At 51.5% G+C, this 26,936-nt stretch overlaps 11 protein-coding genes across 15 annotated transcripts; 4 read left to right on the forward strand and 7 right to left on the reverse strand.

Moving 5' to 3' along the window:
* Positions 1-16: 16 nt before the first annotated feature.
* PV05_09751 lies at positions 17-3,998 on the reverse strand. 3 transcript variants are annotated; one of them, XM_013456114.1, is made up of 6 exons: positions 3,386-3,998; positions 2,281-3,327; positions 1,960-2,228; positions 1,703-1,899; positions 1,345-1,649; positions 17-1,275 (listed from the first exon to the last, which is right to left on the reverse strand). In XM_013456114.1, exons 1-6 carry the CDS (start codon positions 3,459-3,461, stop codon positions 101-103), a joined length of 3,069 nt encoding a protein of 1,022 aa, XP_013311568.1. In that variant the 5' UTR covers positions 3,462-3,998; the 3' UTR covers positions 17-100. The 3 variants fall into 3 exon arrangements, with proteins under 3 accessions (XP_013311568.1, XP_013311569.1, XP_013311567.1); XM_013456115.1 differs by having other exon boundaries at positions 17-1,649; XM_013456113.1 differs by having other exon boundaries at positions 2,281-3,998.
* A 356-nt stretch (positions 3,999-4,354) lies between these two features.
* PV05_09752 (uncharacterized protein) lies at positions 4,355-5,401 on the reverse strand (the record flags this gene model as incomplete). The annotated part of the gene is made up of 3 exons (XM_013456116.1): positions 4,355-5,011; positions 5,068-5,277; positions 5,393-5,401. 3 exons carry the CDS (start codon positions 5,399-5,401, stop codon positions 4,355-4,357), a joined length of 876 nt encoding a protein of 291 aa, XP_013311570.1.
* Positions 5,402-5,913: 512 nt separating this feature from the next.
* PV05_09753 (uncharacterized protein) lies at positions 5,914-7,068 on the reverse strand (the record flags this gene model as incomplete). Its single annotated transcript, XM_013456117.1, has 1 exon — positions 5,914-7,068. Exon 1 carries the CDS (start codon positions 6,505-6,507, stop codon positions 5,914-5,916), a length of 594 nt encoding a protein of 197 aa, XP_013311571.1. The 5' UTR covers positions 6,508-7,068.
* A 585-nt stretch (positions 7,069-7,653) lies between these two features.
* PV05_09754 (uncharacterized protein) lies at positions 7,654-9,167 on the forward strand. The gene has a single exon (XM_013456118.1). The coding sequence runs from the start codon at positions 7,827-7,829 to the stop codon at positions 9,087-9,089; it is 1,263 nt and encodes a 420-aa protein (XP_013311572.1). The 5' UTR covers positions 7,654-7,826; the 3' UTR covers positions 9,090-9,167.
* A 1,773-nt stretch (positions 9,168-10,940) lies between these two features.
* PV05_09755 (uncharacterized protein) lies at positions 10,941-11,546 on the reverse strand (the record flags this gene model as incomplete). The annotated part of the gene is made up of 2 exons (XM_013456119.1): positions 10,941-11,403; positions 11,461-11,546. 2 exons carry the CDS (start codon positions 11,544-11,546, stop codon positions 10,941-10,943), a joined length of 549 nt encoding a protein of 182 aa, XP_013311573.1.
* A 1,705-nt stretch (positions 11,547-13,251) lies between these two features.
* Positions 13,252-16,871, forward strand: PV05_09756. Of its 3 annotated transcripts, none has more exons than XM_013456120.1 (4): positions 13,252-13,415; positions 13,467-13,790; positions 13,839-13,936; positions 13,987-16,871. In XM_013456120.1, the coding sequence occupies exons 3-4, from the start codon at positions 13,840-13,842 to the stop codon at positions 16,668-16,670; spliced, it is 2,781 nt and encodes a 926-aa protein (XP_013311574.1). In that variant the 5' UTR covers positions 13,252-13,415; positions 13,467-13,790; position 13,839; the 3' UTR covers positions 16,671-16,871. The 3 variants fall into 3 exon arrangements, with proteins under 3 accessions (XP_013311574.1, XP_013311576.1, XP_013311575.1); XM_013456122.1 differs by having other exon boundaries at positions 13,467-13,740; XM_013456121.1 differs by having other exon boundaries at positions 13,467-13,936.
* Positions 16,872-17,315: 444 nt separating this feature from the next.
* On the forward strand, positions 17,316-20,258 carry PV05_09757 (uncharacterized protein; the record flags this gene model as incomplete). The annotated part of the gene is made up of 1 exon (XM_013456123.1): positions 17,316-20,258. The coding sequence occupies one exon, from the start codon at positions 17,316-17,318 to the stop codon at positions 20,256-20,258; it is 2,943 nt and encodes a 980-aa protein (XP_013311577.1).
* Positions 20,259-20,555: 297 nt separating this feature from the next.
* Positions 20,556-21,813, forward strand: PV05_09758 (uncharacterized protein; the record flags this gene model as incomplete). Its single annotated transcript, XM_013456124.1, has 3 exons — positions 20,556-20,743; positions 20,878-21,508; positions 21,631-21,813. 3 exons carry the CDS (start codon positions 20,556-20,558, stop codon positions 21,811-21,813), a joined length of 1,002 nt encoding a protein of 333 aa, XP_013311578.1.
* Positions 21,814-22,259: 446 nt separating this feature from the next.
* Positions 22,260-24,234, reverse strand: PV05_09759 (uncharacterized protein). Its single transcript, XM_013456125.1, has one exon. The coding sequence runs from the start codon at positions 24,136-24,138 to the stop codon at positions 22,456-22,458; it is 1,683 nt and encodes a 560-aa protein (XP_013311579.1). The 5' UTR covers positions 24,139-24,234; the 3' UTR covers positions 22,260-22,455.
* Positions 24,235-24,836: 602 nt separating this feature from the next.
* PV05_09760 (uncharacterized protein) lies at positions 24,837-25,154 on the reverse strand (the record flags this gene model as incomplete). The annotated part of the gene is made up of 2 exons (XM_013456126.1): positions 24,837-24,914; positions 24,975-25,154. The coding sequence occupies 2 exons, from the start codon at positions 25,152-25,154 to the stop codon at positions 24,837-24,839; spliced, it is 258 nt and encodes an 85-aa protein (XP_013311580.1).
* Positions 25,155-25,820: 666 nt separating this feature from the next.
* PV05_09761 (uncharacterized protein) lies at positions 25,821-26,744 on the reverse strand (the record flags this gene model as incomplete). Its single annotated transcript, XM_013456127.1, has 1 exon — positions 25,821-26,744. The coding sequence occupies one exon, from the start codon at positions 26,742-26,744 to the stop codon at positions 25,821-25,823; it is 924 nt and encodes a 307-aa protein (XP_013311581.1).
* Positions 26,745-26,936: the final 192 nt, after the last annotated feature.

Consider the following 26,936-nt stretch of genomic DNA (forward strand, 5'->3'; position numbering starts at 1 on the left):
TTTAGGTAACTTGGGATCCGCACACGAGTTTTATTGCATTTACTTAGGGTATCAATTGTGTTGTAGCCAATATTCTAGATCTCCGCTCCAATATCAGGCGTCAAATATTCGTCTTGGACTTCTTCAGACCGAATCTTGATGAGAGCTTCTTCGTGCTTCTCGAAAACAGACTCTCACTCCTCGTCCTATCTAGGGGCGGCGCCTCCGATGATAGAGGCGGGCTGACTTCACCAGGGTTTTCCTGATCGCTCGTGGTCTTCGACATACTTGCCTTTTCGTCTGAGCTCAGCAGTTCGTCAATCGTGGTCAAGGTGACACTTGTGCTCGTGGCGGTACTAGACCTCAGTCTTCCCGGATCGCTTTCAGGACTGACAGGTGAAAGGCTCCCTAGGCTCCCTTCGCTCGGTACTTCAGCTGGCAGTTCGGCGACATGGTCGTTCCGGGAGGGCAATTCCACTGGGCTCGACACGGAGCCCTCCAGCTCCATGATTTCACTCCCTCCGATTTCTGGCGAGAGTGGCATGGTGTCTTGCCTCTCGGTTTCGCGCTTCTCGAACCGGTTCTTGTAGATGATTTCTTCCAGGCCCGGTCTGAGCCTGCTGAATCGGATGCCTGCGCTGACTTTGTGCAGTGGTACCAGTCGATCGACTTCGGCGTGGACATGTTTCTGGAGCAGCACTTCCTTTCCTGCGAACGTCTTCGTCATGACCGTCGTGTAGTACAGCGCTGCATCTTCGATCTGCTTGACCGAGACATACTTCCCGCGGTACCGGAAAGACCGTTCAAGGATCAGAATCATGTCGCACGCGCATTTGAACAGCATCCTCGCCGTGGGAGGGGCGGCCAGAACACAGCTGGCCAGGGCCAAGACACCTCCGGCACCCATCGTGCCTACGATGAGACCAGCGGTAGCCACACCGACCGTCACAAACTCTGCCATTGTGACGGCCATGAAGGCTTTCAGATGGCCCAGGACGACGCGGTTCATGATCTCCTCGACGGCGTCGGGCATGGCCTTCGGGAAGCCAAAGCACTGCAGGACGTGCTCGCAGAGGATCCGGGCTACGGTCGGCGTGCCGATGGCGGACGAAAACGGTAGCGGGACCATGGCCGTGCGGACCGCGTGCAAGCCCAGTCGCATGCATTCTGTAATGGCTGAGTCAATCTTTTGCTCGACATCCACGACTTGCGCCGCGACGGCAAAGAGACGAACCCTGTCATCAGTGATTAGCTCGAGTGTGGAGTTTAACAGTTTGCGCACGCCTGGGTCGTCGTCTGCCCGGTTTGTAATGATCAGCTTCATCTGTTCATCTAATTGGCACGGCCAAGAGGTCAAAGACAAACCTTTGGAAAGACAGCAATACCCGTCAGCCTTGTAGTGCTTTATCTGGGAGAGTTCGTCGCGTAGAGCGAGGAATTGCTCCTCGGCTAGTTTGTTCGCCTCTTCCTCGGCCAGGCGCTTCGATTCGTGATAGTCGCCGGTCTTTTCCATGTACGATTCGAGGAGTTTGATTTTGTGGAATGCCACCAGTTTGTCCTTTTTCGTCCCGATGACGAAGACGGGCACATTGTGCGAGAACTGGGCGATCGTGTCGAATGTTCGTTTGTCCGCTTCCTCGATGCGGCTGACGTCCGAGTCGACACAGAACCTGAAGTTTCGGTTAGTGAAGGAGGACGGAAGCGAGAAGCCCAAAATACTGACCAAATGACATGGAGAGCTTGAGCAGGATCTCTTTGGAACGCGCGATGGCGGAGAAATTTGGCAATAAGGTCTAGTTCTTTATCGCTTCCCGCTTGCCATCCTCTCGAGTCGTGGATCAGCAAGCCTGGATGGTTGGGCGATTCGAATGCTTGGTTGATGTCGTGGTCGCCTTGTTTGTAGGATTCGGATTCTTCGGTCTGGAGAGATGTGTGTTAGTATACGGGCACGAGAGCATTGGTCCGTAGGGACGAAAATACCAGTTCGACGCCAAAGACTTTATTGATCAAGGTGGATTTTCCAACGCCAGTCTTGCCGCAAACCAAGATTCGGAATGCTTTCACACCACTGGCCTGTAGCTGCAAACCTTCCAGCCACGGCGGTAGGGTTCCTTCGGTATCCTGCAGGTTTCGATCTCGGTAGTCGGCAATGTCTTTCTTGAGAGTTTTGAAATGGGACTGTTCATTGAAGCGAGGGTATCTATCCAGCAGGCAAAATGTCGAAGGATGAATGATTGTCCCGTAACTCCCTGCCAGATGTCAGCATTGCCGCCTAGACACTGGCTGGCATCAAGAACGCACCGTTGGCGCAGTAGCCGACCAAGCCGCCTTTGCTGAAGACCTTGCGCTGGCTGACGTAGATTGTGTTCGGTATATTGATTCGGATGCTGTGCGCCTGGTCCTCGTCTGTGCTGCCACCGATGACCATTTGCAAATCAAAGATACTGATTTCGATGCCATTTGTATGCTTGATCAACCACTCGATCTGCTCGCCGCTGCCCAATTTTGGCAGTTCGCCTGCATATTGAGGAAATGTCAAAGACAATGAGCCTTTCTTTGCATCTTGTTTCTCTTTTGGTTCTTCTTCAGGTTGGATCACGAGGCCAGCTCGCAAACTCTCGATGATCATCCATTGCAGCGGATAGAGTGAAAGGCCGTCATGAGCAGCGCCACCACCCATATCCTGATTCGATCCCATGAACCAGGCTTGAATGAAGCTCCGGCCCTGCAGCTCCTCGGGGCTCTTTGGACAATCCAGGATTTCCGGGCTCAACTGAGACCGTGTCTCGTTCAACGCCAATGCATGTCGCATATGTCGTATGGAGCTGACCAGGGACAAATCGTGCATATTTCCCTCGGCGTTGTACTTGATCGTATCAAACACTCCCACAAACTGTATCTGAATTGGAAGGGTCGAGTGCGATCTCAAGAATTCGACAACCTTCGGACCATTGGTGTTGTCGTCTTCGGCTCGTGCTTTGTACACGTCCAAACAGCTCTGGTAGAGCCTGTCAAAATACCTCACGGAGGCTCGTTTCGGCATGCGCATGACATCGAGGAGTCCTGCCACGGCGCGGACAATGAAGGCGCCATGGCCGAAGCCGTAAAGGAACAATTCATCTCTAGGCTCCTCTAGGATTTCGCAGACCTCTTTGACAATGTCCTTGATCTGTTGCTCGTAATACGGCGTTGAGTTTCGCGACTTCAGCCTGTCTAGCAATTTCGGTCCGTCCTCGACAGCGCGATAATAACGCACGACCTGCTCGACGGATCGGCCTTGGGCATCATAGCACAAAGCATTCGGAATGATGCTTTTCAATCTGAAGATGTTGCTTTGATTCTGGTCGCCTTCTCAATCGGTTAACGTGCTTTCTTTCAGCCGCTCGCGCAATGGGAACAATCACACCTAAGGTGCCATCCTCACCGACTTCTTCGCTGTCTACACATACAATCAGTCTCTTAACATGAGTCCTTTCGGACATTGTCACTGCACTGAATGGCACAACATGGAGAAGATGCTCGACGGGTAAGAGCTTGATGAGATTGATCAAGCATTTGTTGGTGGGTTGAGCCTGGCACGCCTGGGCCGTTTTCGTTTCAACTTGTCCGCTGGTTTCAGGCGTCCAGCAAGGCGTGCATGATGTCCATCTTAGCCCGGCCCACCAGCTGTGAGCTGCGACGAATGCCTAGCTAGCATGAGTCCGGGATGAACCACAGTCCCTGCATGACCGAAAGCCATAATCGGTGGGGGCTGTGTCAAGTAGCTGAGGACGTCGAGTTGGAAGCTGCCCAATGGCTCGGAGTGGGTGAACGCATTGTTCGTATGGCCACGCCAGCCTTAATCAGCCTCAATTGGGATCTCCTTGCGAATACGCATCTGGTGTTATAATGCGAGCCGACTCGCCGAACATACCATATTGATGTGATGCCTGAATTCTGGGTTCATCTGTCCGTTGGCGATCGGTGATTCCTATTCGAAACATGACGGTTATCGCCCGCAAAGATTTAGGTAATCAGCTCATCTCCAGCACAAGAGTTAAAAAAAGACATCTCATGCGCCTTTTACCATCTTATAGTCCATGCGCATGTCCATACCCGTCGATCATGTCATCCACACTACCAAAACACTCTCACAAATCCGATCTGACAGCATAGACCACAAGCATGGGAGTTCGTCAGGAAATTGAGACTTTCTCTAGCGAGCCTCTATATCCTGGCCTGGGTCTGTTCGATCATTAGACGCGGATCAACTTCCACTGCCGCGGCATTATTGATGAGACAATTCCCCGAGATCGAGCAGACGGGCCAGCAAGAAAAGATGCAAATGGCTGGACGAGGCTAAGATACACGAGCATGGACACATGACATACACTCCCTAACCTTGCACTTTAGTCATTCCAGCAGCCTTGGTCGCCGCATGGTTTACAACCCACTTCTCCGTGTCATCCTCAACCTCATTCAACCCCCACGCCGTACTGCTATCATCATGCACCGTCGTCCTGCGCAGATCCCGCCTGTATTTGCCCTCGAACGAGCCACCGTTGGCCTTGTGCAGAGTGCACCGGTTGTCCCAGATGATCATGTCCGAGGGTTGTTTCCATTCTACGCTAATGGTATTGTTTTCCCGTGTGACATGGTCGAGCAGCTTCTTGATCAACGCGTCAGATTCTTCCTTCGGTATGCCCTCGATGTGGTGCGAGTGGGCTGCGATATAGATGTTTCGCCGGCCGCTGGGTTCGTGCACCTGAATCAGCTTGTGGCGTGCCATCCTGCCGGCGTTCGTCGGGTCGAGGTCCTTGAAGAACTCGGGCGAACCGAGCTTTCGGGACTGTGCGATGGAATGGTGAACGGTGTAGTCCTTCTCCAGCAGCTCCCTCTGCAGGGCCGGGTCAAGGTCGTCCCAGGCCGTGCGAGAGTCGGCAAAGTCAGTGTTGCCGCCGTTGCCCGGTGGAGGAATTTCCACGGCGCGAAGAAGCGAGAAGCTGGCTCGTCGGGGGTTGAATGATGAGTCAACGTGGAAGAGAGCGTTGCCCTGGCATGTCGGTAAGTGGCACTTGGAGCGGGAGAGGAATTGAAACGGATACCTACTTTCCCGTATTGAGCCCTTGGACTGTTTGGGTCAAGGACGCCCCCTTGGTCGTCGATATTACCGGCGTCGAAGAGCTCGTAGAACCCGTATCTGGGTTTGCGGCCGTCAATCATGTACCGCCTCATCGTGTCCAGCTCGCCGATGCGCTGGGAGAACTTGATATGGGCGGCATCGTCTAGGCCAGTATTGCGGTAAACGCAGACGCCATACTGTGATTGGACACCAGGTTAGTCACCCTCCCCGCCCAGCAAGCCTGGGTTTAATGATCAAGGATTGATACAAGTCCTTATAGGAACCACCACGGAGCTGTTGTTGGACACTTACTTTGGCCATAGCGGCAAAAATCTCATTGAATTACTATAGCAATTTGAATGGGAGGCTGTTGACCAAGGCTGGATAGATCATGCGCAATAATGCAAGGCAATCAGCAAAAGATCAATCAAAATCGTGAAGACTTTTGCACATTGTGGGTGCAATTGTTGGCAGCCTGTTGATACAAAGAATAATCTCAACCGAAATCTCCCGCTCAACTATAGAGCGCAAAGCCATTGACAACCGCTTGAACAAAGGAGCGTTGTGCGTTTCAAGCACTCATACCATGAAAACATGTCGACTATCCCCATAAAGAAAGAACCCGTCCTCCTCACAAAACAAACTTGGGAAGCCATCGTCACTAACAATCTTGTGACAATGTCGAAATGTCAAGCTCAATTTTCAAGGTCTGTATAAAACTCCAGCGGGCTAGTAAAGAGTTGTTCATCTGCACATGCCCTGAGGCCATGATTGCACGGCCCGCGTGCAGAGCCTGGCGGCGATGTAAGCCAGCTGTGAGTTTTGGTTGATTGCTACATGGAGTTTGGGATCATGATCGTGGTCGTTGGATTCCACTGGCAAAAACAGCCCATGAACAATGGAAACCAGTCATAGCCCTTCGGGCAGCTGCCCCATCTTCCGCAAGGGATCATTTGCTCTGGTGGATGTGTGGGTTGTCCAGGCGGCGGGCCGGCAGATTCTTGCTCCTGGTCGCTCTTGGGAATGTCTGGTATGTCCTTCATGGGGCCGGGCATCGCCGCACGAGGTTGCAGGTTCAGCAGGGCGGAAGTTATCATTGTTGAAGGACACGGTGTGGTCGTGGCGACCACGTCCTTCTTCAAGGTAGGTGTTGGAGGGAATATGATAGCTGCAGGTCCGGTCGCACCTTGTACGTTGTCAATGGCCAGGTGATGCAGGTCATTCATGTCACCTTCATCGATTGGTGTGCCTTGCAGTTGTGAAAGGCGGTACGGTAACCAGGGACAGGTGTCGTCGGAAGTGTCGCAGATGCCATTGCTGTCATCAATGACTTCGGTTTCATGGCTCCAGATATGGAGGCGCGGAAGAGCGGAGACCAACAACAGATTGCCGAATAAGATCGCTGGAGCAGAGTAGTAGACGAGCATTTTGCCTGTTCTTGCCCAAGGTGGTCTGCCAGATCTGAAGAGTAGGAACAGTGGAAATCAACTCCTTCAAATAAGATCATCAAACCAAAGGTTGCTCAAAGCTATCTCGAATTTGATCATTTTGCACCATCCTCTCTGACAGATCTGTACACCCCTTCTCGGGAGGTGGCAACCTCGAAGTCGGCATGATCAAACACACATTCGTTGAATGTTCCAACCAGGCACAGCCAAGTCACAATACTCAAATCGTGATTGAGGAGACCGCCTTCTTGTCGTCGACACTGGGTCTTCAGCACAGCATATCAGGGAAGGTGTGGTTGGATGGTACACAACGGACGGCAAGCTCGCTTCCAGGACACCGTCACCTACTTGTCGAGTTGCTGAATGGTCCCGAGGTCGTCCCAGATGAAGTGATCGTCCCTGCTGTGCGACGTGGAAGGCCGCATCCGAGGTAGATTTTCGGCGACGTTCGTTTCTCGGTGGGAGAAAGGTATTCAGAGAGCACATAACATACCGCACCCGAGCGGAATCGACGTCGTTCTGAAGCCGGAAGACGGTTTCCAGACATATTGAGTGAGTAACTCGGGCCGCTTCCCATCATGAGCGACATGTGAGGGTGAGCGCTGAGGATCAACCGGTGTGTACATTTTCCCCTATCACAGTTTAGAGTACTTCGAGACCTTCCAGTCGCTGAAGGGAGACGCTAGATCATGGCGAACGATGGCCGCGGACGGGATGAAGCTCGTCGTTCAGATCGTGTCTATTTCCTACCTGATGTAAGGTTGTTCAATCTTTTGGTTCTACTGAATAGACGAGGGACATATTGGATATTGGCTAGCTGGAATCATGAGTATCATGCTGAGAGGAAACTGAAGCTGGAAATCTCGAGCAATAGGTTGCGATCAGAGCACCACGTCTGAATGTGACACACGTGGACATGGAATTGCCAGTAAGCAATGGAAGCACTGACCGCGACTCTGCAGGCAAAAGGATGAAACAAGAGGCAGGAAGCAAATGAGAGACAAAGAGCGTGTGGATAAATCTTGCTTCGCCGTAATGTTGTTACGGTGGACGAAGCGGCCAAATTCCCCGCAGGCGAAATGTTGCCAGCATGTCTCAAAAGCACTTCGAAAGGGTATCCTGACTTCCACTTGCTACCATTTCACCATTCTTTGTTTCTGATCCACTAACAGGAGCGAGAACAGTCTCCAGTGGCCCTCGGCTCTGTCAACAATGTCTGTTCCATAGAAGACCATTTGACGCGCTGATACAACTACAAGTGTTTCCCAGTCGGCCTTTCTGGGCACTTGGCCCTCAACATGCTACTCCTCTACCTTATATCCCGTCTCCTCCCGCTTCTTGCCCTGATCAGCTGCGCTCTGGCTGCCGAAGACCTCTACAGAATACTTGGACTCGACAAGTCATGCTCAGAACGCGACCTGAAGAAGGCTTATCGCACGCTCTCCAAGAAATACCATCCAGATAAATCAGGAGGAGACGAGGCAAAGTTCCTCGAGGTAGCAGATGCATATGAAACACTTTCAGACCCAACGACACGCAAAATCTACGATCAATACGGTCACGAAGGTTTAGAGAACCATAAACGGGGAGGAGGAGCAGGCGGACATCATCATGACCCCTTTGATCTGTTCTCGAGATTCTTTGGTGGTGGAGGACATTTTGGAGGCGGTGCGGGAAGCGGGATAAGGCGGGGCCCAGACCTCGAAGTGAGACTACACGTACCGCTGAAGGATTTCTACACTGGCCGGGATACGGAATTTACCATTGAGAAGCAACAAATCTGTGAAGAATGCGAAGGATCAGGATCTGCAGATGGACAAGTCGAGACCTGCAATAAATGCGGCGGAAGGGGAATGATCATCCAGAAACACATGCTTGCTCCTGGTATCTATCAGCAGGTGCAGATGGCATGCGACCAGTGCGGCGGGCAGGGCAAGTCCATCAAGCATAAATGCAAGGTGTGCGGAGGCAGTAAGGTCGTCCGAGGACCGACAACATTGACCGCAAACATCGAGAAAGGGATGCCCAAGGGACACAGGCTGGTCTTTGAAAGCGAGGCGGACGAACACCCGGATCATATTGCGGGCAATCTGTTTGTGTACATCATGGAGCAGGAACCAAAGATGTCCGAGGACGAAGGTGCAAGAACAGACGGGACCTTCTTCCGCCGGAAAGATGACGACCTCTACTGGAAAGAGGTCCTCAGCCTCCGGGAGGCTTGGATGGGCGAGTGGACTCGTAACCTTACCCATCTGGATGGGCACGTTGTCCAGCTGTCCCGGAAACGTGGCGAAGTCATTCAACCCGGCCAAGTCGAGACGATCACTGGCGAGGGCATGCCAAAGTACCATGAAGGGCACATGCATGGACATGACCACGAGGTAGAGGCGTTTGGCAATTTGTACGTCGAGTATAGAGTCATTCTGCCGGACCAGATGGATAGTGGCATGGAAAAGGAGTTTTGGACGGTTTGGGACAAATGGCGCAAAAAGAAGGGCGTGGATCTGTTCAAGGATAGTGGCAGGCCAGCACCAGATGTACGAGTAAAGGATGAGTTATAGATCACTGCAACAACACCATATCGAGGGAATATGGAAATGGAATTCGGTTAGATTTCAGCCGTAGTTACTCAATACGTGCCACCCAGATGCGTGCAATAAATATTTCGCGAGCCTGACACCTAGGTGCCTGATATTGCGAAGTAGCAACCTGGAATGCAAGCCTGGCGAATTACATAAGCGTCCAACCCCTTTTCCCAGAGAGCCTCAGCCTCTTCTTCGAGTGGACTACCACGACAACTCCAGACATGCATTCTCCCACCACCCTGGTCGCATGAGAGGGTCGGTATACATTTGACGGTAGACGTATTGGTCACAGGAAAGAGAAAAGAGGGTTTTTGGAGATAACGATATTGTTGGTTGCTGTCTAGTTCTATGTCATCGTGGGTCACTGACTAGGTCTTCGAGAGCTCAAACCCCATCCCTTCGACAACAAATTTAGCACTGCTAAATTGCCTAAGTACTTGTTAATGTAAGTACTTGTCAAGCACCCTGATACTGGCTTCCCCTGTTTGCCATCATACCCCAACATATGTGCGTAAAAGTCCTGTCAGCTCCCAAACCCCATGTCGCGACCAGTCACCGTTGCAAAGACTTGCTGTTTATCTTGTCAGTATGATCCTGTCTCACTTGATATGTAACAAACCATTTACCAGGTGCTGGTCGAGTCGTGATCGTTGTCAGCTATTTAGCTGACACCCGGGATGGGACGAGGCTCTGATGGCTTCGGAGGAGGCTTGCTTGGAGGCTTGCCGGTATAGTTGACGAGGAGAGCAGGCATTGTTGTTGTGGTTGATTGTTTTGAGAAGAATGCTTTTAGGATATTTGTAAATGTTTAGTTGGCTTTGAGAGTCGTAGTAGATGGTATTATAGAACGGAAAAGGGAGAAAGAAAAGCACGGTAAGAAAGCGATATTTATACTTATCCGGACGACCGGCGTTTGAGCACTCTGTTTGTCAAAACAGTACGCCTGTCCAATAGATTCTATCTGCTGGAGGAATCGTTTCATCACATGATATCAGCGGTGATGAAGGTGCCTATATCACGAAACGAACGATGGAGAAGGGAGGCAGTGTCGACGTTCATCGAGGATGCTCATGCCTGGTGACAGAATGTGTCACGGGTGCACAAACAGGTGCTCCTGGGAGAGCGAGAGAGGTGTGGCTGTCAAAAGTCTTCAACGGCAGTAGTGCAGGACCGTCTCAATGGTACGGTAGTAGACCATGGAGACCTATATCCATCAGCACTCCGTTGGGATTATGTTATATACTGCTTTAAAGGACGTCGGCTACTATGACTACCCAACTCCCGGGTTGAGAACGCATCATAAGCTGTCTGATCGAGTGAACATATCAAACCAATAGTCATCTAGCCTCGCTAGGCACGAGATTCATCATGCCGATCTACATTCTGCAACGAACAATTGAAAATTGGAGGGATTGCACGTGTTGTGACTGTTCGGAAGCTTTTCATAAGAAGCTACAGGGTGTGTACGCGAAGCCATAGTTCCATACAATGGGCAACAGTATGCTGACAGGACACTCGGTCGGAGATGTGTGGTATGTCATTCCTTGTGGGACATGTAAATTAGGGCTATGAACGGGACTGAAGGTCCAACCTTAGCTGGTACTTTGATAAAAATATGGCCAGTCAGACCCGCAGATATGCTGTAGCATCAACTTGACAGCTATCCGACCCAGCCAATAACAGTCGGTCCTTGTTTCCTCAATAAGTGAGGAGAGACCAGTGGTATGATGGGAAGTTAGCCTTGCCAGCTTATAACTCAGCCATCGTGTCCGAGGCCTTGCCTCAACAGCTTAATATCGATCTCGAGGATATTTGCTCTTAGTTAGCTCAACACTGCTCTCTGTCACAGAAAGAGCGTCGCCGGGGTAGGAGACTTTGGAGTATTTGGAACTGCTGCGCGGGTAGTACCAAATCTCGAGAGTCAATGTCGTTACGACGAAGAGCTTTGCTGGAGTTGTAGTTGTCTAGGGACACTTTCTGGCGCGCCTCATCCCGCAGCTTCCAGACATCCCTGCCAACTTCTTCGTCATCCTCATAAGCCGATACTCGAAGCTTTTGGGCACTGGCATGAGACAAATAGGGTGCGTTCTCGCGTGGGTAGAGCTCCGAATCGTACCACTTTCTGATCGTCGCTTTAGTGCTGTACGCTTTGTCCATATCCTCGTAGAGATGAGATCGGTCCCGCGATGTTGAGGATCCGTAGCCGAGGCCGCCAGACATGAGATCGTTCACCCCAGGCACGTGGCGCTCCGAGTACGGAAGGCGGACGTCTTCATAACGTTCCTCGCGCCTGGATGAACGATGAGGGGATTCGTAGCTGTGTCCACGATGGCTGCGATCTTCGTACCGGTCCTCATACAGATCGTCTGCGTGGCGGTCTCTATACTTGTCGCTGTAATCGTCGAAGTGGCGGTCGCTGTACTTGTCGGACATTGTGGTTCTCGGATGTCTGGATCGGCAGTGGTGCTGCTCTGTGCTCTCTTCTTGATGATTCTCTGGACGAATGTTTCTCGAGAATAGCAGAGTCTCAAGTTGGTTTCCAACAGGCAGTCCAAGAACTCGCGAGGCACTTATAGTCTGGCATGACAAACGGCAGCAACATAGTGACAGTGATGAGTGACACTGTAGGGGTCGGTTTGTTGAATAGGCCCCGAAGAAAGAAGCCTCGTCACGAAGGTGCATAATGAGATTCACGCAAAGTGTCACCAGTGGTCGTTAGTGCTTGGTTAGTGACAGCAAAGCCGCAAGCATGGGAAGTTGACGATTGCAACTTCACAAAAAGCCTAGGAATGCTATTGCAGTGACCTGATGGCATGGATTCAATATAAATAGTCGACCGCACATCGATTGAAAGGGCGAGTGATAGAGAAAGCACTCAGCAGTTGTGTGGGAATAACAGGCATGCAGTTCGTTGGATCAATTGAGGAAAGAACATAGCAGGAATTGTACAGCTGGAAAGATTGGTGAGCACTACCGCAAGGCTGAACCAAAAAGGGGCTGAACCACAAAACGATGAACTCAACCTTAGCGTGAGACCCAGAACGCGGGCTTCTGGGTTGGATTCCTGCCATAAGCACGCTGTGGTGCTTCGAGGCTGGAAACTGGAAGACGGATACGATCGGACTGCTGCTGAAATCGACGCCGAAGCCGCAAATGACCGGGACACGCTGGGAATAGAGAGACCCGGGCTGAGAAAGCTCATGGAGCATCGCATCGATGCTACAAAGAGCGTTACTAGGTATTGAGGACAAACAGTGGCCGGTGTCGACCCGAGCGATGGCGGCCTCCAAGCTGTCCGCGAAGATGACGGACCTACCTACAACAGCGAACATCTTCTCGATTTGGTAGTTCAGGCGACTGGCGCGTGGTGGAATGTCGGGGCGATTGTATGTATGTCCAGCCATCGCAGGCATCGCAAACCAACTTGTACTCAACATTAGATTGGCGCTCCCACTCCAGCGTACTCCGGCATGACCATTATCTATACGAGCAGCGGTCCATGAGTCCCTAAGTCCGGAGTAGCCCACCAGCTTCGACAAAGGAAGTTATATTTCTGGCGGGGCCAAGAGACATTGATGGCAGAGGGACATGTCAACCGCGGTGTTCGCGTCTAGATTGCTCGGCCAGTCCCAGAAGGCAAGACCAGTACCCATACATGCGGCTTGGGATGGCAAGCTTCACGTGATACAACATCAAAGGTCTTGGACAAGTAGTTTCGATGTTGACCCGAAAGCCTCGAGGAACCCCTGTCAACATTTATGGGGATGATGAAGCAGGGCCGTTGCTGCAGTCCGGGGGCACAAGACAGGGACTGTTGTTTGTTCTCAAACGCTGTTGTCAGGTTGGTACTAGTGTAGGTTGAAATAGTGCACATGAAGCTGGATATGTCGGCAGAGGAACAGATGTCCAAGTTGACCGCCGCCCGTAGTCTCACCCGCACCTTATGAGACAGTCAGGCCACCTTGATAAATTTCCCCTTGCAGCATCGAGATCTAGGGTTCGGAGATCTCGCATGAGAGTTGCATGTAAGAAACGTGGCGTCTGGTCTTGCTTCGGCACCCAATGAGGAATGTTAGGCGAGTCTTCGGTGTTCACCACCACTTCGCATGTGGAGGGGAATTTCTTTTCGCAGTCCAGGCTAGAGTTGTGTCGTCGAAGCACCTTCTGCTCATGAAATTCAGGCATTCCTAACATTGCGAGCGTCAACATGTGTCATGGCTCTATCAGACACCCGGAACTACGTGCTGGCAGTAGAAAACAGCAAACAGGAAGCTGCTGAAATCGCAAAGTCCGCTGCTCAAAGTCAGTTTGCGAATCCATCTGCGGGAAGTGCACAGATACTGACAGGAAAAGAACTTGAAAGTCGCCAAACCTCTTTGATTGAAGTAGTCCAGTCCTTGGGCGAATACATCAACGATGAAGACGAGAAAATCCGTGCTCGAGCCGTGTCCTATCTAGTTGCCATCATCTCCTTCCTGCCTCCGAAATTCCTCTCGCGGCAACAGGTCCAGGTCTTGTGTCAGTTCCTGTGCGATCGTATCGAAGATGGAGGGGCCGTCGACGGACTGTCGAAACTACAGAGCCTCGATAGATTCACGAACGAAATGGCACAAACAGTTGTGAGAGCGTGAGTGCGGTTCAGCACGCGACAGCTGTCCAGGGACTTGTACCTTCAAGGTGGTCTGGCAGCAAGTCATGTTGTCGGTCCCGACTGACAAAGAGCAGGATGTTTGAACATTTCACGGATCTGCAGGCGCGGAATCAGGCCGGGAGATATAAGATCCTACAGCTGCTCAACGAGCTTTTAGAGCATCACCGTAAAGGTGCCGGAGCATCCCCAAGCATCCTTTAAGAATCTAACTGACTGTGGCAGCCGTGAGAGACATGGGGGACGAATCTCTGGTGGGCATTGTCGACTTGGTCGCGGGCGAAAAGGATCCTCGCAACCTCATGCTGATTTTCTCGATGCTTAGAGTCCTCATGGTGGAATGGGACATTACGAAGCATATTGAAGTTATGTTTGACGCGGTCTACGCCTATTTTCCAATCACATTCCGACCCCCTCCCAATGATCCTTATGGGATCACGGCCCAGGATTTAAAAGACAGGCTTCGAGATTGCCTGGCGTCTACAGGGGCGTTGGCTCCGTATACATTTCCAAACATGCTGGATCGTCTGGACTCTACGTCGAGTACGGTCAAGAAGGACGTATTACAGACTCTCGCGAGCTGTTCGGTGAATTACGACCCTTCCATAATCAGCCAGTACTCAATCACGCTTTGGGATGCCGTCAAATTCGAGGTCTTACAAGCGCAAGAGCCCGAACTTGCTGCAGAAGCTTTGAATGTGTTGAAAGGAATCGCTGCATGCTTATCGACGGACACGCAAGATGCGGCGAGCTCACCACTACAGCAATACCTGAAGCCTGTCAACAAAGAGTGCTTGGAACACCTCCAGGAGCCAGCGTCGCGACAAGCGAAAGCTTCCGGGGACATTCTTAAGTCTGTGGCATCCGCTTCGGTACAGTCATTCGAGACTGTCATAAATGTGGTCGGACCTTCACTTCTCACCATCTACCAGTCGGCGGAAGGGTTGGTGCAGCAGAGGGCCGTGTTGGAAGTGGCGAATCAGTTGTTTGAGGCCTCAATAGAAGTCTACGGATCCTGGACAACACCGAGTCAAAGAAATCCTAATGGCCGAGCAAATTTGATTGGTGAATTCAAGGATAAGTTTGTTGCACTCTACAGCCAGGCATTGATGGGAACTGTGAAAGAAGAAGTTTCCTTCAGATTAACAGCCGCGAACGGCTTGCTTTTGGTATCGAAAATGAATTCGGTGCTTGGCGACGATGAGATTGGCTTGTTCGTCCAGTATTTTGACGATATTGTTCTGACAGAAGAATCTTACGGCCGCGACGAACTGAAAAAGAAGGCAATGAGTGCATTGGCTGAGATATCGCGATTCAAACCTGGACTCATCTCAGATATTGCGTTTCCTGCTTTCATGGCGCGCTTGCCCGACTCAGAAGAAGGTGCCCAATCCAACGACTTTCGCTCTGTGCTCGAAGGTGTCGCCGAGATCAGTGTTGAAAAAGAGTTACTGAAGACGCTGATGCGACGACTTCTCAACAAACTGGATACTCTTTTCGGCTCCAGTGACGGCACTTCCTTCCCGTATACCTGCTCTATCCTGGGAACCATTTTGTACGTTCTGAATCGAGCGGCGTTAGCGCCACAGGCAGATCTAAGTGATTACTACGAAAGAGTTGTGGTTGGTCTGTCGAGGAGAGCGTCCCAGTCTATGGCAGGCCCTCTCACAGACGAGAATGTACTAGATCTCCTTGGTCGAATCATCAACCTGATTGTTCGACACAGCATGCCTGAGCAAGTTCAGCAAGCTGCGGCGAACGTCTATCTTCTTTACAGAGAAAACCCTTCTGGCGACGGGTTGGTGGGGCTCTCCGACCTTTTGCAACCACCCACAATAGCCCTTTTATCGACCTGGCTGTTGGCAGCTCTACCAAAAACCATACAATCTCCGCTGCTCACGAGCGATTCTATACCGCACACCATCCAAGACCTTATCTCATTCGCATCCAAGTCGTCAAGTCACGCGATCACGCAATGCTGCCTTGTGCAAGTGGCTTTGTACGTGAACAAGCACGTTGGTTCTCCTAATATACCCTTCGTCGAACAAATACTTTGGGATCGCCTATCAGCCCTGAAGGACACACCCATGGACGAGGCCGAAACTCCTGATTTCAACATCCGATTAATCTTCTTTTTAACGAAAGCTCTGGCACTCCGCCTTGCCCCGCAAACCAATCAGTACCTCACAAATCTTGTCGCTTTGATTGATGAACGACAGTATCCGCAGGCCGTTTCGAGAATAGCAGCGATGGGCTTTGCCACGATATTATCCTCAGATGATGTGCTATCCAAGCAGAACGGAGCACAAATCCGACTTCTTGCGCCACAGCGCGTATTTCAGATCTTGACACCCCTTATCTCGGAGACGTTTAGAGGTTCACAATCACCGACAGAGAAAGAGAATTACCTTGTGGCTCTCAGCGGCATTCTGGCCAATGTGCCATCCGCGATCGTGATGCCTGAACTACCAACATTGTTGCCGCTGCTTCTGCAATCACTGGACATTGTGGATCAACTTGTCAAGGTAGCCACTTTGGAGACACTTGCTGTTGTCATATCAAATAATCCATCGGCATTGGAAGAGAGCGGCCATATCCCAGCTCTTGTCAAGCGATTGATTGGCGTTGCATCGATGCACCATTCTGGTCCTGCCAAACCAGCAGCGAAGGCAGTGCCGGTTAATCTGCCTAAGACACGCCGACTTGCTACCCGGTGTCTGACACTGATGCCGAAGTACATCACTGGTGGTGCTTCCCGAGCAAACCCACTGATAGGACTTAAGCGGGAAGTACTGCATGGATTGACAAATGTCTTGGATGATGTGAAACGTGATGTCCGTAAAGAAGCAGTTGACGCACGAGCAGCATGGTTACGGGAAGTGGACGATATCAACGAGGATGAGGAGTAAACCTCAAAATGGTATTCAGGATTCGAAGGATTAACCCTGGTGGGTTGCGATGTCGCAAGGAGAGGTGTAGCTAATTGGATTTGGATGTTATTGACACTATCCATCTTTGCGCAAGCATGGGAGCGCCGACATGCGGATCGAATGATAAGCGGTTGATCTAGTCTAAACGTGGCCGGTAGATGGACATTAGATAGAGCGCATCGTTTCTACAAATGGTCACGCTCTTACGCTCCAGCCGAAGACTGAACGCCTTTCGTCTTTGTGCGGAAGATAAATATCGAGGATATCACGATGTTAATAGGTAGGTAGCTGATGGCAAGCCTCGCCGGTAGAGGAGAGTTCTGATTGGTGCAACTTTCAGCCTTGCCTCGCCTGATTGCGGAGAAACTTTTCGTCCTCTGTTGCGCTGGCCACGGCCTGTATTATTATTTCTTTCCAGTGGGCGGATCTGATCTACTATCATGATGAGTCTTTGACAGCGTGCCCATTTGAGGCTTTTACGCATAGCTGTCCTTCGGGTGAATTCACGGCAGGCTCTCCTGTTGGAAGCGTTGTTCACACCTCCAGGCAACCGGCACCCCTCCATCGGGCCCATACACTAGGAAGTGAAATTCCAATCCACATACTCAAATTCTTCCAGTCGACATGTCCGAACAGCCATCCACGGAACCTCGCGTCAAGTCTCACAAGCGCAACGCGACTCATCGAAGACGCCGTGACGATGTTGACTTCGAAGACCGGTGGGGTGATGAGGAAATCGTGGAAGATGAAGAGGAGGCCGAACCTGAGTTCGCAGAATCGTCTTCGAAAAGGATAAAACTCTCTGATGGTTCGCCTTCCCATCGAGCGAGGCCTCCGACGCCGCCGCCGGAAACCGCTGAAGAAGAGGCTCAGAGAAGAAGAGACGAAGACCTTAAGGAACGGGACGAATTTGCGCAGAGGCTTGCACAAAGAGACGAGGAACGGTCTAAAAAGGTGGTAGAAGACAGATCTGCGCCCAAGGATAGTATCGCAGCTCAAAGAAGAGCACTCGCAAACGATGCAGCAGCAAGAGTGGCGGCAATGCCAGATCTACGGGTACGGTCTAGACAGGACTACCTCAAGAAGCGAGAAGCCGAACGGTTAGCCCTCCTGCGCAAGCAAGTCGCCGAAGAGCAAGCGGAGTTGAGAGAGAACCCAGACTTGACAAGGCGGGAAAAGGAGGAGTTTGCACGGAATGCGGAGGTCCTGCGCCTGGCAGAGGAGAGACTGAACATTGATGATCATCTGGATGGCTATGCTCTGCCTGAGGACTACATCACGGAAAAGGGCAAGATCGATCGGCGGAAAAAAGAGCAGGCTCTCTATCAGCGGTACGTCGATAGGGATGAGGTCGGGAGAGAGCGCTATGTTACAGAGCACGAGGAATGGGAGAAGGAGCAGACGAAGCGGGCCGAAGCGCAGATCAAGAAGGCCGAATTTGTCGATGAAGGGGACTATGGTTATGTCTTCGATGAGAGCCAGCAGATGAAGTTCGTCATGGCGGAAACGTTAGGCGGAGAGATGGGCAAGGGAATGACTCGAGAGCAGCGGGAGATGGCCCAAAGATTAAGCGCAGCCGAAGCAAAAGCAAAGAGTATCGAAGAAACCAGGAAGAGCTTGCCTATCTACCAATTCCGGGACGAGATCATCCAAGCAGTAAAGGATCATCAGGTCTTGATCATTGTCGGTGAGACTGGCAGCGGTAAAACGACTCAACTACCACAGTACCTTCACGAAGCCGGCTTTACAAAGGGTGGAATGAAAATTGGATGTACACAGCCACGAAGAGTCGCTGCCATGTCCGTTGCGGCACGTGTGGCTGAGGAAATGGGCAAGCGGCTCGGCAACGAAGTTGGTTATGCCATTCGTTTCGAGGACAACACGTCTGAAAAGACGGTACTCAAGTACATGACAGACGGTATGCTGTTGAGAGAACTGCTCACTGACCCCGAATTGTCGGAATACTCAGCACTCATGATTGACGAAGCGCACGAGCGGACTGTGAGTACGGATATCGCTTGTGGTTTGTTGAAGGACATTGCAAGAGCCAGGCCAGACCTGAAACTTTTGATTTCCTCAGCGACAATGGACGCCAGGAAGTTCCAGAAATATTTCAATGACGCGCCCATATTCAATATTCCCGGTCGAAGATATGCTGTTGACGTCCACTACACAGCTCAACCCGAAGCCAACTACCTCGCCGCCGCCATTACCACGGTCTTCCAAATTCACATCACGCAGGGCCCTGGCGATATATTGGTCTTCCTGACTGGCCAGGAAGAGATTGAAGCTATGGAAGCGAGCTTGCAGGAAACGGCCCGCAAATTGGGAAGCAAGGTCAAAGAAATGATCATATGTCCTATATATGCCAACTTGCCCACGGACCTGCAGGCAAAGATTTTCGAGCCGACTCCCCCAGGAGCGAGAAAGGTAGTCTTGGCCACCAACATCGCCGAGACATCTTTGACCATTGACGGAATCGTTTATGTTATTGACCCAGGCTTCGTCAAAGAGAACCAATACAATCCTCGCACAGGCATGGAGTCCTTGGTCGTAGTGCCCTGCAGCCGTGCTTCGGCGGGACAGCGTGCTGGTCGAGCAGGTCGAGTTGGTCCTGGAAAGTGTTTCCGCTTATACACAGCCCAAGCATACAAGAACGAGCTCGATGAAAACACCACACCCGAGATCCAGAGAACAAATCTCACAGGCGTGGTACTCCTGCTCAAAAGTCTTGGTATTAATGACCTCTTGGATTTCGATTTCATGGATCCTCCATCGACGGATACACTCGTTCGGGCAGTTGAGCAGTTGTACGCGCTGGGCGCACTCAACAATGCCGGCGAATTGACCAAGATCGGGCGACAGATGGCTGAATTCCCAACGGATCCTATGCTTGCTCGATCGATTCTTGCAGCTGACAAGTACGGCTGTGTCGAGGAAGTGCTGTCAATCATTGCGATGCTGGGTGAAGCATCTGCATTGTTCTTCCGACCTAAAGACAAGAAGATCCATGCTGACAGTGCGAGGGCGAGATTCACCAACAAAGATGGCGGTGACCACCTCTCACTGCTGAATGTCTTCAATGAGTGGGCGGACTCGGACTACAGCTTTGTATGGGCAAAAGAAAATTTCCTGCAGCAACGAAGCCTGACTAGAGCTCGAGACGTTCGAGACCAGCTAGCCAGACTGTGTGATCGTGTCGAGGTAGATGCTGGTAAGACCTGTGGAGGTCAGTCCAACATGGAGCCGATTCAAAAAGCCATCACCGCAGGCTTCTTCCCGCATTCTGCACGCTTACAACGTGACGGGCAGAGTTATCGTACGGTCAAGAATGGGCAAGTTGTGTATATCCATCCCTCCAGCGTTCTCATCGAGAACCAACCGAAGTGGGTGATCTACCATGAATTGGTCCTGACAAGCAAGGAATACATGAGGAGCTGCATGCCGCTGAAACCAGAGTGGCTGATCGAGGTGGCTCCGCACTATTACAAGAAGAAGGATCTTGAGTCATTGGGAGTGGAACGAAAGGTGCCGAGAGGCGAAGGCAAAGCTCAGAGCAAGATATAGGTTGCGCTTGAAGAAAACTATACAACGTTGCGCAAGCACAACTTGAACTGCCCAGGATCATATCATGTGGAGGATAGAGATTTCGTACAGCGTCGAGAGCATCTCAGCGAGGATAGTCCCGTGAGTGTCCGTCTCGCCCGTGGCCGTGCCAGGCTGTGAGCGAGCCTTGCCAAGCTGATCACGTGGGAGACCGATTTCAGCCTATCAAAAACTTTTATTCTTTCTCTTTTCAGAAAGCAGAATTTCTCGGCCACCATGATAGACTCGCGATAGACAACACTACACGCCCCGGCAAACATGTCGAAAGACGAAGGCCCAATTTGCAAGACCATCTTGGCCGGCACCATCGCCAAAGGACTCCTTGCCGAAGTCCAGGCCGGTCTGAGCAAACTTGATCGCAAACCGCATTTACTCGGAGTACTTGCCAATGCCGATCCTGCTGCCAAAGTGTACGCAGACTGGACGGAGAGGACGTGTAAAGAAAAGTGAGTCAAGTAGCAATTTCTCCCGGGGGTCATTGAAGGCGGGGAAGGAAAGACTTCCCAGACATGTGCTTTTGCTTTGTACGGCTGAGGTGGACCATTGAGCTGACTCGGGACGCTGTTGTGCCGTTGTGAAGTGGCTTCGCATACACCCTCAAGTCGGTCGCGAAGGACGACGTCGAGGAGACGATCATGGCGGCCAACAACGACACGGCCGTCGACGGGATCATCGTGTACTACCCGATCTTCAACAACCGACAGGACCAGTACCTGCAGCAGATTGTCGACGTGTCCAAGGACGTCGAGGGCCTGAGCCACCAGTACATTTTCAACATGTATCAGAACATCCGGTTCCTGGACGACGAGCAGGCGATGAAGTCGGTCCTGCCCTGCACGCCGCTGGCCGTGATCAAGATCCTCGAGTACTTGCACATTTACAACACCATCCTGCCGTACGGGAACAGGCTGTTCGGCCGGACGATCTGCGTGGTCAACCGCTCCGAAGTCGTCGGGCGGCCGCTTGCCGCGCTGCTGGCCAACGACGGCGCAAGTGTCTACAGCGTCGATGTCACCGGTGTGCAGCTGTTCACGCGCGGCGAGGGGATACGGAAACGGAAGCACGAGGTCCATGAGAAAGAAGGCTGGAGCTTGGAGACGTGTGTGCCGCTGTGTGATGTCGTGGTCACGGGAGTGCCGGGGGACAAATTCAAATTCCCCTGTCACTTGCTCAAGGAGGGCGCGGTGTGTATCAATTTCTCAAGTGAAAAGGTAAGGAAAAGGGAGTCCCGCTCGTGCGCCTCGGCCCTTTTGGCTAGAGCAGTTGCTCGGTGTTGATTTAACGCTGTTGCGAGAGAGCGGAAGAGTGACTAATTCATGCGGTGTGACTTCAGAACTTCCCGGCCGATGTCAAGCAGAAGGCATCGATATACGTGCCTGCGATCGGAAAAGTGACCATCGTCGTCCTGCTGCGGAATTTGTTGCGCATCGTACAGAACAAGCAGGCGCGAATCGCGAAAAGTCATCCTACGACAACGGACGCGACGCAGACAGAAGGGAACGACAAGGCTTCATGACATTGACGCTGACATATGGGCTTCGGGTCCGGTGTCGCGCTCTTGCAGTGCGGCTCAACCCAAAACTACGACGGCCCGGCCACGATGATGTCTGCTCAGACCGCAGAAAAGACGACCTTCCTCGGAAAACCTATCTGGCAACACAATCGCCCTCCGGCCAAGTCAGGGTCCCAATGGCTAGAAAACTGAAAGTCCACAATTGATGTCGCTCGTCCTGCGTTCCCTCATAAGGGTTATCCTAATAAGCAGTTGAGCCGCGGCCATCAGCATGATGGCCCGCCGAAGCTGACCTTTGCGAGGAAGAACCTCCCTCGCAGACCTCACACGGGCACCCGATAGCCGGTACCACTACTCGGAATCCTTTTATGAACCGAGACCGGTTGGATTTTCGAGGCAAAGATAGAGCTACGGCCTCTTCCCAATAGATTCCAGAAACCCAATATCCACGAAAATTGAGGCTTCTTTGGCAAGTGTTTGCTGAAACGGAAATTGTACTGCTATTGTTTTTCTCTCCCAATTCTCCTACAGCTGTACCATGGCTCGCCGCCAACGTGAACCTCTAAACTGGATGGCCGCGAGCCCAGTCTCATCGCACGCTTGTTCAAGGCAGCATCTTGTGCACTTCGCGTGTCAGCCCATACATTACTGCTTGATAGCCTTTTCACTCTTTGAGGCTCCGAAATGTTCTATGCACCAGTCGTTGTCTCCAATCCGGTCGAGGCCCCGAAGCGACAGGAAACGCTCGAGCATATCGCGGCACTCTGGCCATGAGGTCAATCTCACTTGCTCCGTCAGAGAGCAGAACCGCCGTGTAAACCAGTTTGTATCATCAGGCCTCTTCGGGCCTGGGTAGGCTGGCTCGACTGATGTTTGCATGGATTTTTCTGCTGTTGCGCCTGTCCACAAGACCCAGACTAGCAGTTGAGGATGGTATCTCTCTCGGGAATTGCTGTAGGATCCAAAGAGGGCGTACATGTGCTCGAGGATCGTTCGAAGCTTCGCCATGATAATCGGATTGGCTGTGAACATCCTCATATCATGTGAGAGATACACGCTTTCGATGCCGCCGATTTCGCGTACCCAGTACACGGCACACAAGGCAGCAGCGGCCTCTCCCAGCTTAGCAAGCCAGAGTGGTTCTGGAGTTGTATGGTCCACATCCGAGGAGAGAACCTTGTTGGCATCCAGGTCCGCGTAATAGGTCATCAGCCTTCCCACGGCCAATGTGATCTTCGATATGGCATGAAACCAAGTAAAACAGCCGATCAATGAGGGAACTCGGCGTATCGTGACAATGATGTCGATGATCTCTTGGACGTCAAGAAACAGGGCTTGCAAGCCGCGACTGAGAGACGAATCCACATGTCGAACTCTGTGAATTATGTGTGGGCCTAGAGTCGCTGATACCATGTTCCAAAGAGGCGCGAATTGGCCAACCACCCACCCCTTAGGCTCCAAGTCGAACGAAATACGTGAGAGGCCCATAACAGCATTTTGGACGTCGTGGTAGATTATGCTGATGAAATGGTGGAGATTGAAAGAAGGCTCAACTGTTAAGGTATGATAGTGAGAGTTGAAGATGTCCTTTAAGATTGCGACGTGAACATCCATAGCATGCCTATCCCCTAGGACACTGTCCGCGAATAGCAGGATCAAGAGACCCCTGTACAGTCGCAGCACGTCGATGTTTGGTGTGCTGTCAAGGTACTTGCGGAGGGCGGTGACACCCTTGTACCTGAATTCATGCGCCGCGTCAAGATACGGCGATGCTCCTGTGACCATGTACATGTTGGTAGCGATTCGAGAGAGATAACTGTGTACGGCCATGCTATCGTACAAATAGGCCTTAGTCTCGACGTACCACGTGCTCGAGAAGGTGGTCTCCCTGGGTGTGATGTGGTGCTCCATCTTCTTGATAGCTGGGTAGACACAGTCTCGCTCGAACGCAAGCAGGTCATTGACGGTTGCTGTAACCTGTTCTGGAAGCGCATCAAAAGGATCGGAGTTCCCATTGTGAAGGAGGATCTCTAGCAGACGTGGGATCTTGCTCAATCCCATCAATCTGACTGGACTGCTTGATAATGGAGGCAGGATGGGCCTTTGGGTGGAAGATGACTCAGGTGGAGAATCGTCCGTGTCATCTTGAGGGACATTCTCGAGGAACTTGGATGATTCGAGCAATTGCCGAGTTCTTTGTCTCTTCTTCCAGCGTCGGTAATCAGAGACCTGGCGCCTTACTTTGTCTCGGTAGGCGAGATCTTTCGGTGTAGAGCCATCACCGTTCACAAAGACGAAGCCGCCTTGGTAGTCCCGACCAGATGGCATCTGAGCTCGCCGTGCACAACGGACCGAAGAAAGCAGAATGCATCATCAGCGAAGAATTGGGACGTGACTGCATTCATTACACGGGCTCAGTCTCCCGTCTTCGAGACATGCGAAAAAGAGGCTTGCCTCTTGACTAATCCGGCTACCGCAATGTAAGCTTTATTCTCCATTTGAATAACGACAGCCGACCCCCAGCTGGGAAGTCCACAATTCATGTAGCCTAGCAGATCGGCGGCATAACGTAAGGCTTCCTCTACCTTGGTTTCCTGTGCAGTCAAAAACCATGCAGGGTGATAGTAATGTGATCAGTCGGCTACCTAGCCAGAAGCATTGCTCACCCTGCTGTTCGAGGGAATGCTTGAAAGTGTTTTGCGGTCATTCAGATGGACATAAATACCAGTAGAAATGATGAATATATATATATATATCTTGTCTACATGGTAGTATCCAGGTTTGCACAACCATTCCGCTTGGAAATTACTCCGATGCGATCTAATGCAACGCGAGATTATGCCTGCGTGCAACATCTTCGACAGTCTGCATTGCGTCCAGAACACCTGATAGAAGATTTCATGCAGGTGTGCACATTCCGTGTTCACTGATTCAGCGTCTGAACGTCAAGCGCAACGTCGATTCCGCTAGAGATCGTGAATTGTTAAGACCAGGCGCCCTGGTATGAGTTTCGCAGAGTGGCGGGGTCACAATTTGGCCTTCTCGCCAATCTCGCCAATCTTCAGCTTGGGAGCATACTTCTTCAGCACTGACTCGTTGTGATACTATTACAGCGCACCGATTAGCGTTGTTTTTGTGAGCTGTGCAAATCTTTCGTAACACACCTTCCAAAACTGCTTGCTCGCATCCTTCCCAGCGACTCGTTTCAAGATCTTTGCACCACCTGGGTGCTCATCGACGAAGTTTGTGACATCGTAGACTGAGTTGTCCACAATAATGTACATGCCATCGCTGGCTTTTTGATCGTGCTTGGCCACGTCGGCGGCTGTGAAGGTCTTGGACATTTCAATTCTATATGTATATTCTTGTGGCGCTCTTTCCGTGCCTGAGTGTATGGACGGGCGACGTCGGCAATTGGATGGGCCTGGTAGGCTATCGCTGCGGTTGCTGGTTAGAGGCCCGCAGTTTGCTGGGTGGTTGAGGAGTTTCTTGCGCTCGCTCAGTCTTTTGGTCGCTGGCTTTAGCTCTGGACGGACCAAGATATGCCGTTTCTGATGCGATCTCGTGCTCCAAGCCTGGACGTCTCTCTCGAGGAAGCAGATGACCGCTTCTTAGGAGTGTCTAAGGAAGGGGCGATGAGGTTCGTGGGGGTTTTAGCGTATATACAGTGATGCAACGGCAACCAAGATGCTGTGATTAGTTTATAGAAAGGAAGAAAAGAAAACTGGAGAAGACGGGGTGGTGATGTTGATGGTTATTATTGCTTCGTTGAAGTGAGCGCAGTCAACACCAAAGAAGATGCCGAGGCTCAGACACTCCGATCACCTACTCGTAACCGATCGTCTTCATCCCCATTCCGACGGCCCGGTCAGCAATTTCCATTGCGTGCAATTGGCTGAAGCTATTTGGCAAGAGAAACGACCCTTTCTTGTGGCTGGCATTCTATCTCTTGAAAACAAGAGAAAGTGTCCTACTTGAAGTCATGTTATAGCTTATTTGGCAGCATGGGTCTATGACTCGATAAACTTCAGCACTTCGTCCACAAAGCCATCTGGATTCTCCTCAGCAAGATAATGTCCTGAATCGGACACCAATCCGACCTTCACATCTTCATAGAACTCCTTGGCCATCGACTCAGCATTGACAGCGAGAAAGCTATCCTTTCCAGAGAGTACCATATTCTTGACCTTGAGTTTGCCTTTCTCCTCCCTCCATTTGCGATTATGCTCCGCGTCGATCGCGAAAGCGCGGTACGTGAGAAATGCACAGCGCAGAGCGTCTGGCTGACTGAATTGCATCACATAGAAGTCCACCACATCCGGCGTGAAAGCTGCTTGGTTCTGCGTCAGGCGGTCGTAAAAGTGCTTCAGGTATATCCTCTCCTTGCCCTGGACCAGTGCAACGGCGATGTCTGGGTTGTGGCTCTGGAAGTCAAAGTGCCATAGTGGTCGGGAGTGCTTCTCATTCTCGTACAGTGTCGATCCCGGCAGTGGACATTCTCCCCAGATCACAGAGGCGACGTCGTCTGGAAACTGGCAGACATAGGCGTGTGCGACCATCCCACCGATGTCATGGCCAACGACGTGAACTTTGTCCTTGATGCCCATGTATTTGGTGAGTAGCTCATGCAGGTCGTGGGCTAGGGACTTCTTCGTAAACGGGTCCTGCTGATGCATATTACCGATGGGTTTGCTACTAAATCCGTGACCCTTCTTGTCGGGTGCGATGACATGGTAGCCCGCCTCGGCCAAGGGTATCATGGCGTGGCGAAATTGGTAGGATGTCTCCGGAAAGCCATGAATCAGGAGGATAGTGCCTTTCTTCTGTTGGCCGCTAGGAGGGTGTGACTCGACATAGTGAATCCTGACCTCCGGGTCCTCCTGATTGATGTAGGCGGCGCGGTTGTAGGTCTTGACAGAAGTGGAAGAAGCCATTTTGTGCTGTGTGATGAGGGAAATAGATACCGTGCAGGCAGATAATTATGATAGAGTTCTGGGAGGAAGGATCAAGACTAGAGTCACACAATAAATACTTGACTCAGCTCTCTGCCTCTGCCTTACTTGTAAGGGGCCGTGACAGGGTGGCCTGTTGATACATGAGGCACTGCTTGTTAATCAGCATGGTAA

Source organism: Exophiala xenobiotica (genome assembly GCF_000835505.1).
Source record: "Exophiala xenobiotica strain CBS 118157 unplaced genomic scaffold supercont1.6, whole genome shotgun sequence".
Classification (NCBI taxonomy): Eukaryota; Fungi; Ascomycota; class Eurotiomycetes; order Chaetothyriales; family Herpotrichiellaceae; genus Exophiala; species Exophiala xenobiotica.

Coding starts and splice junctions, on each gene's coding strand:
- PV05_09751 (XM_013456115.1), bottom strand. CDS start 3,461: ATGTCCGAAAGGACTCATGTTAAGAGACTGATTGTATGTGTAGACAGC. Junction 3,328..3,385: donor CGGTGAGGATGGCACCTTAG/GTGTGATTGTTC, acceptor CCGATTGAGAAG/GCGACCAGAATCAAAGCAAC. Junction 1,650..1,702: donor CAAGCTCTCCATGTCATTTG/GTCAGTATTTTG, acceptor CCGAAACTTCAG/GTTCTGTGTCGACTCGGACG.
- PV05_09754 (XM_013456118.1), top strand. CDS start 7,827: ATGCTACTCCTCTACCTTATATCCCGTCTCCTCCCGCTTCTTGCCCTG.
- PV05_09756 (XM_013456122.1), top strand. CDS start 13,328: ATGGCTCTATCAGACACCCGGAACTACGTGCTGGCAGTAGAAAACAGC. Junction 13,416..13,466: donor CGCAAAGTCCGCTGCTCAAA/GTCAGTTTGCGA, acceptor TGACAGGAAAAG/AACTTGAAAGTCGCCAAACC. Junction 13,937..13,986: donor TTTAGAGCATCACCGTAAAG/GTGCCGGAGCAT, acceptor TGACTGTGGCAG/CCGTGAGAGACATGGGGGAC.
- PV05_09759 (XM_013456125.1), bottom strand. CDS start 24,138: ATGCCATCTGGTCGGGACTACCAAGGCGGCTTCGTCTTTGTGAACGGT.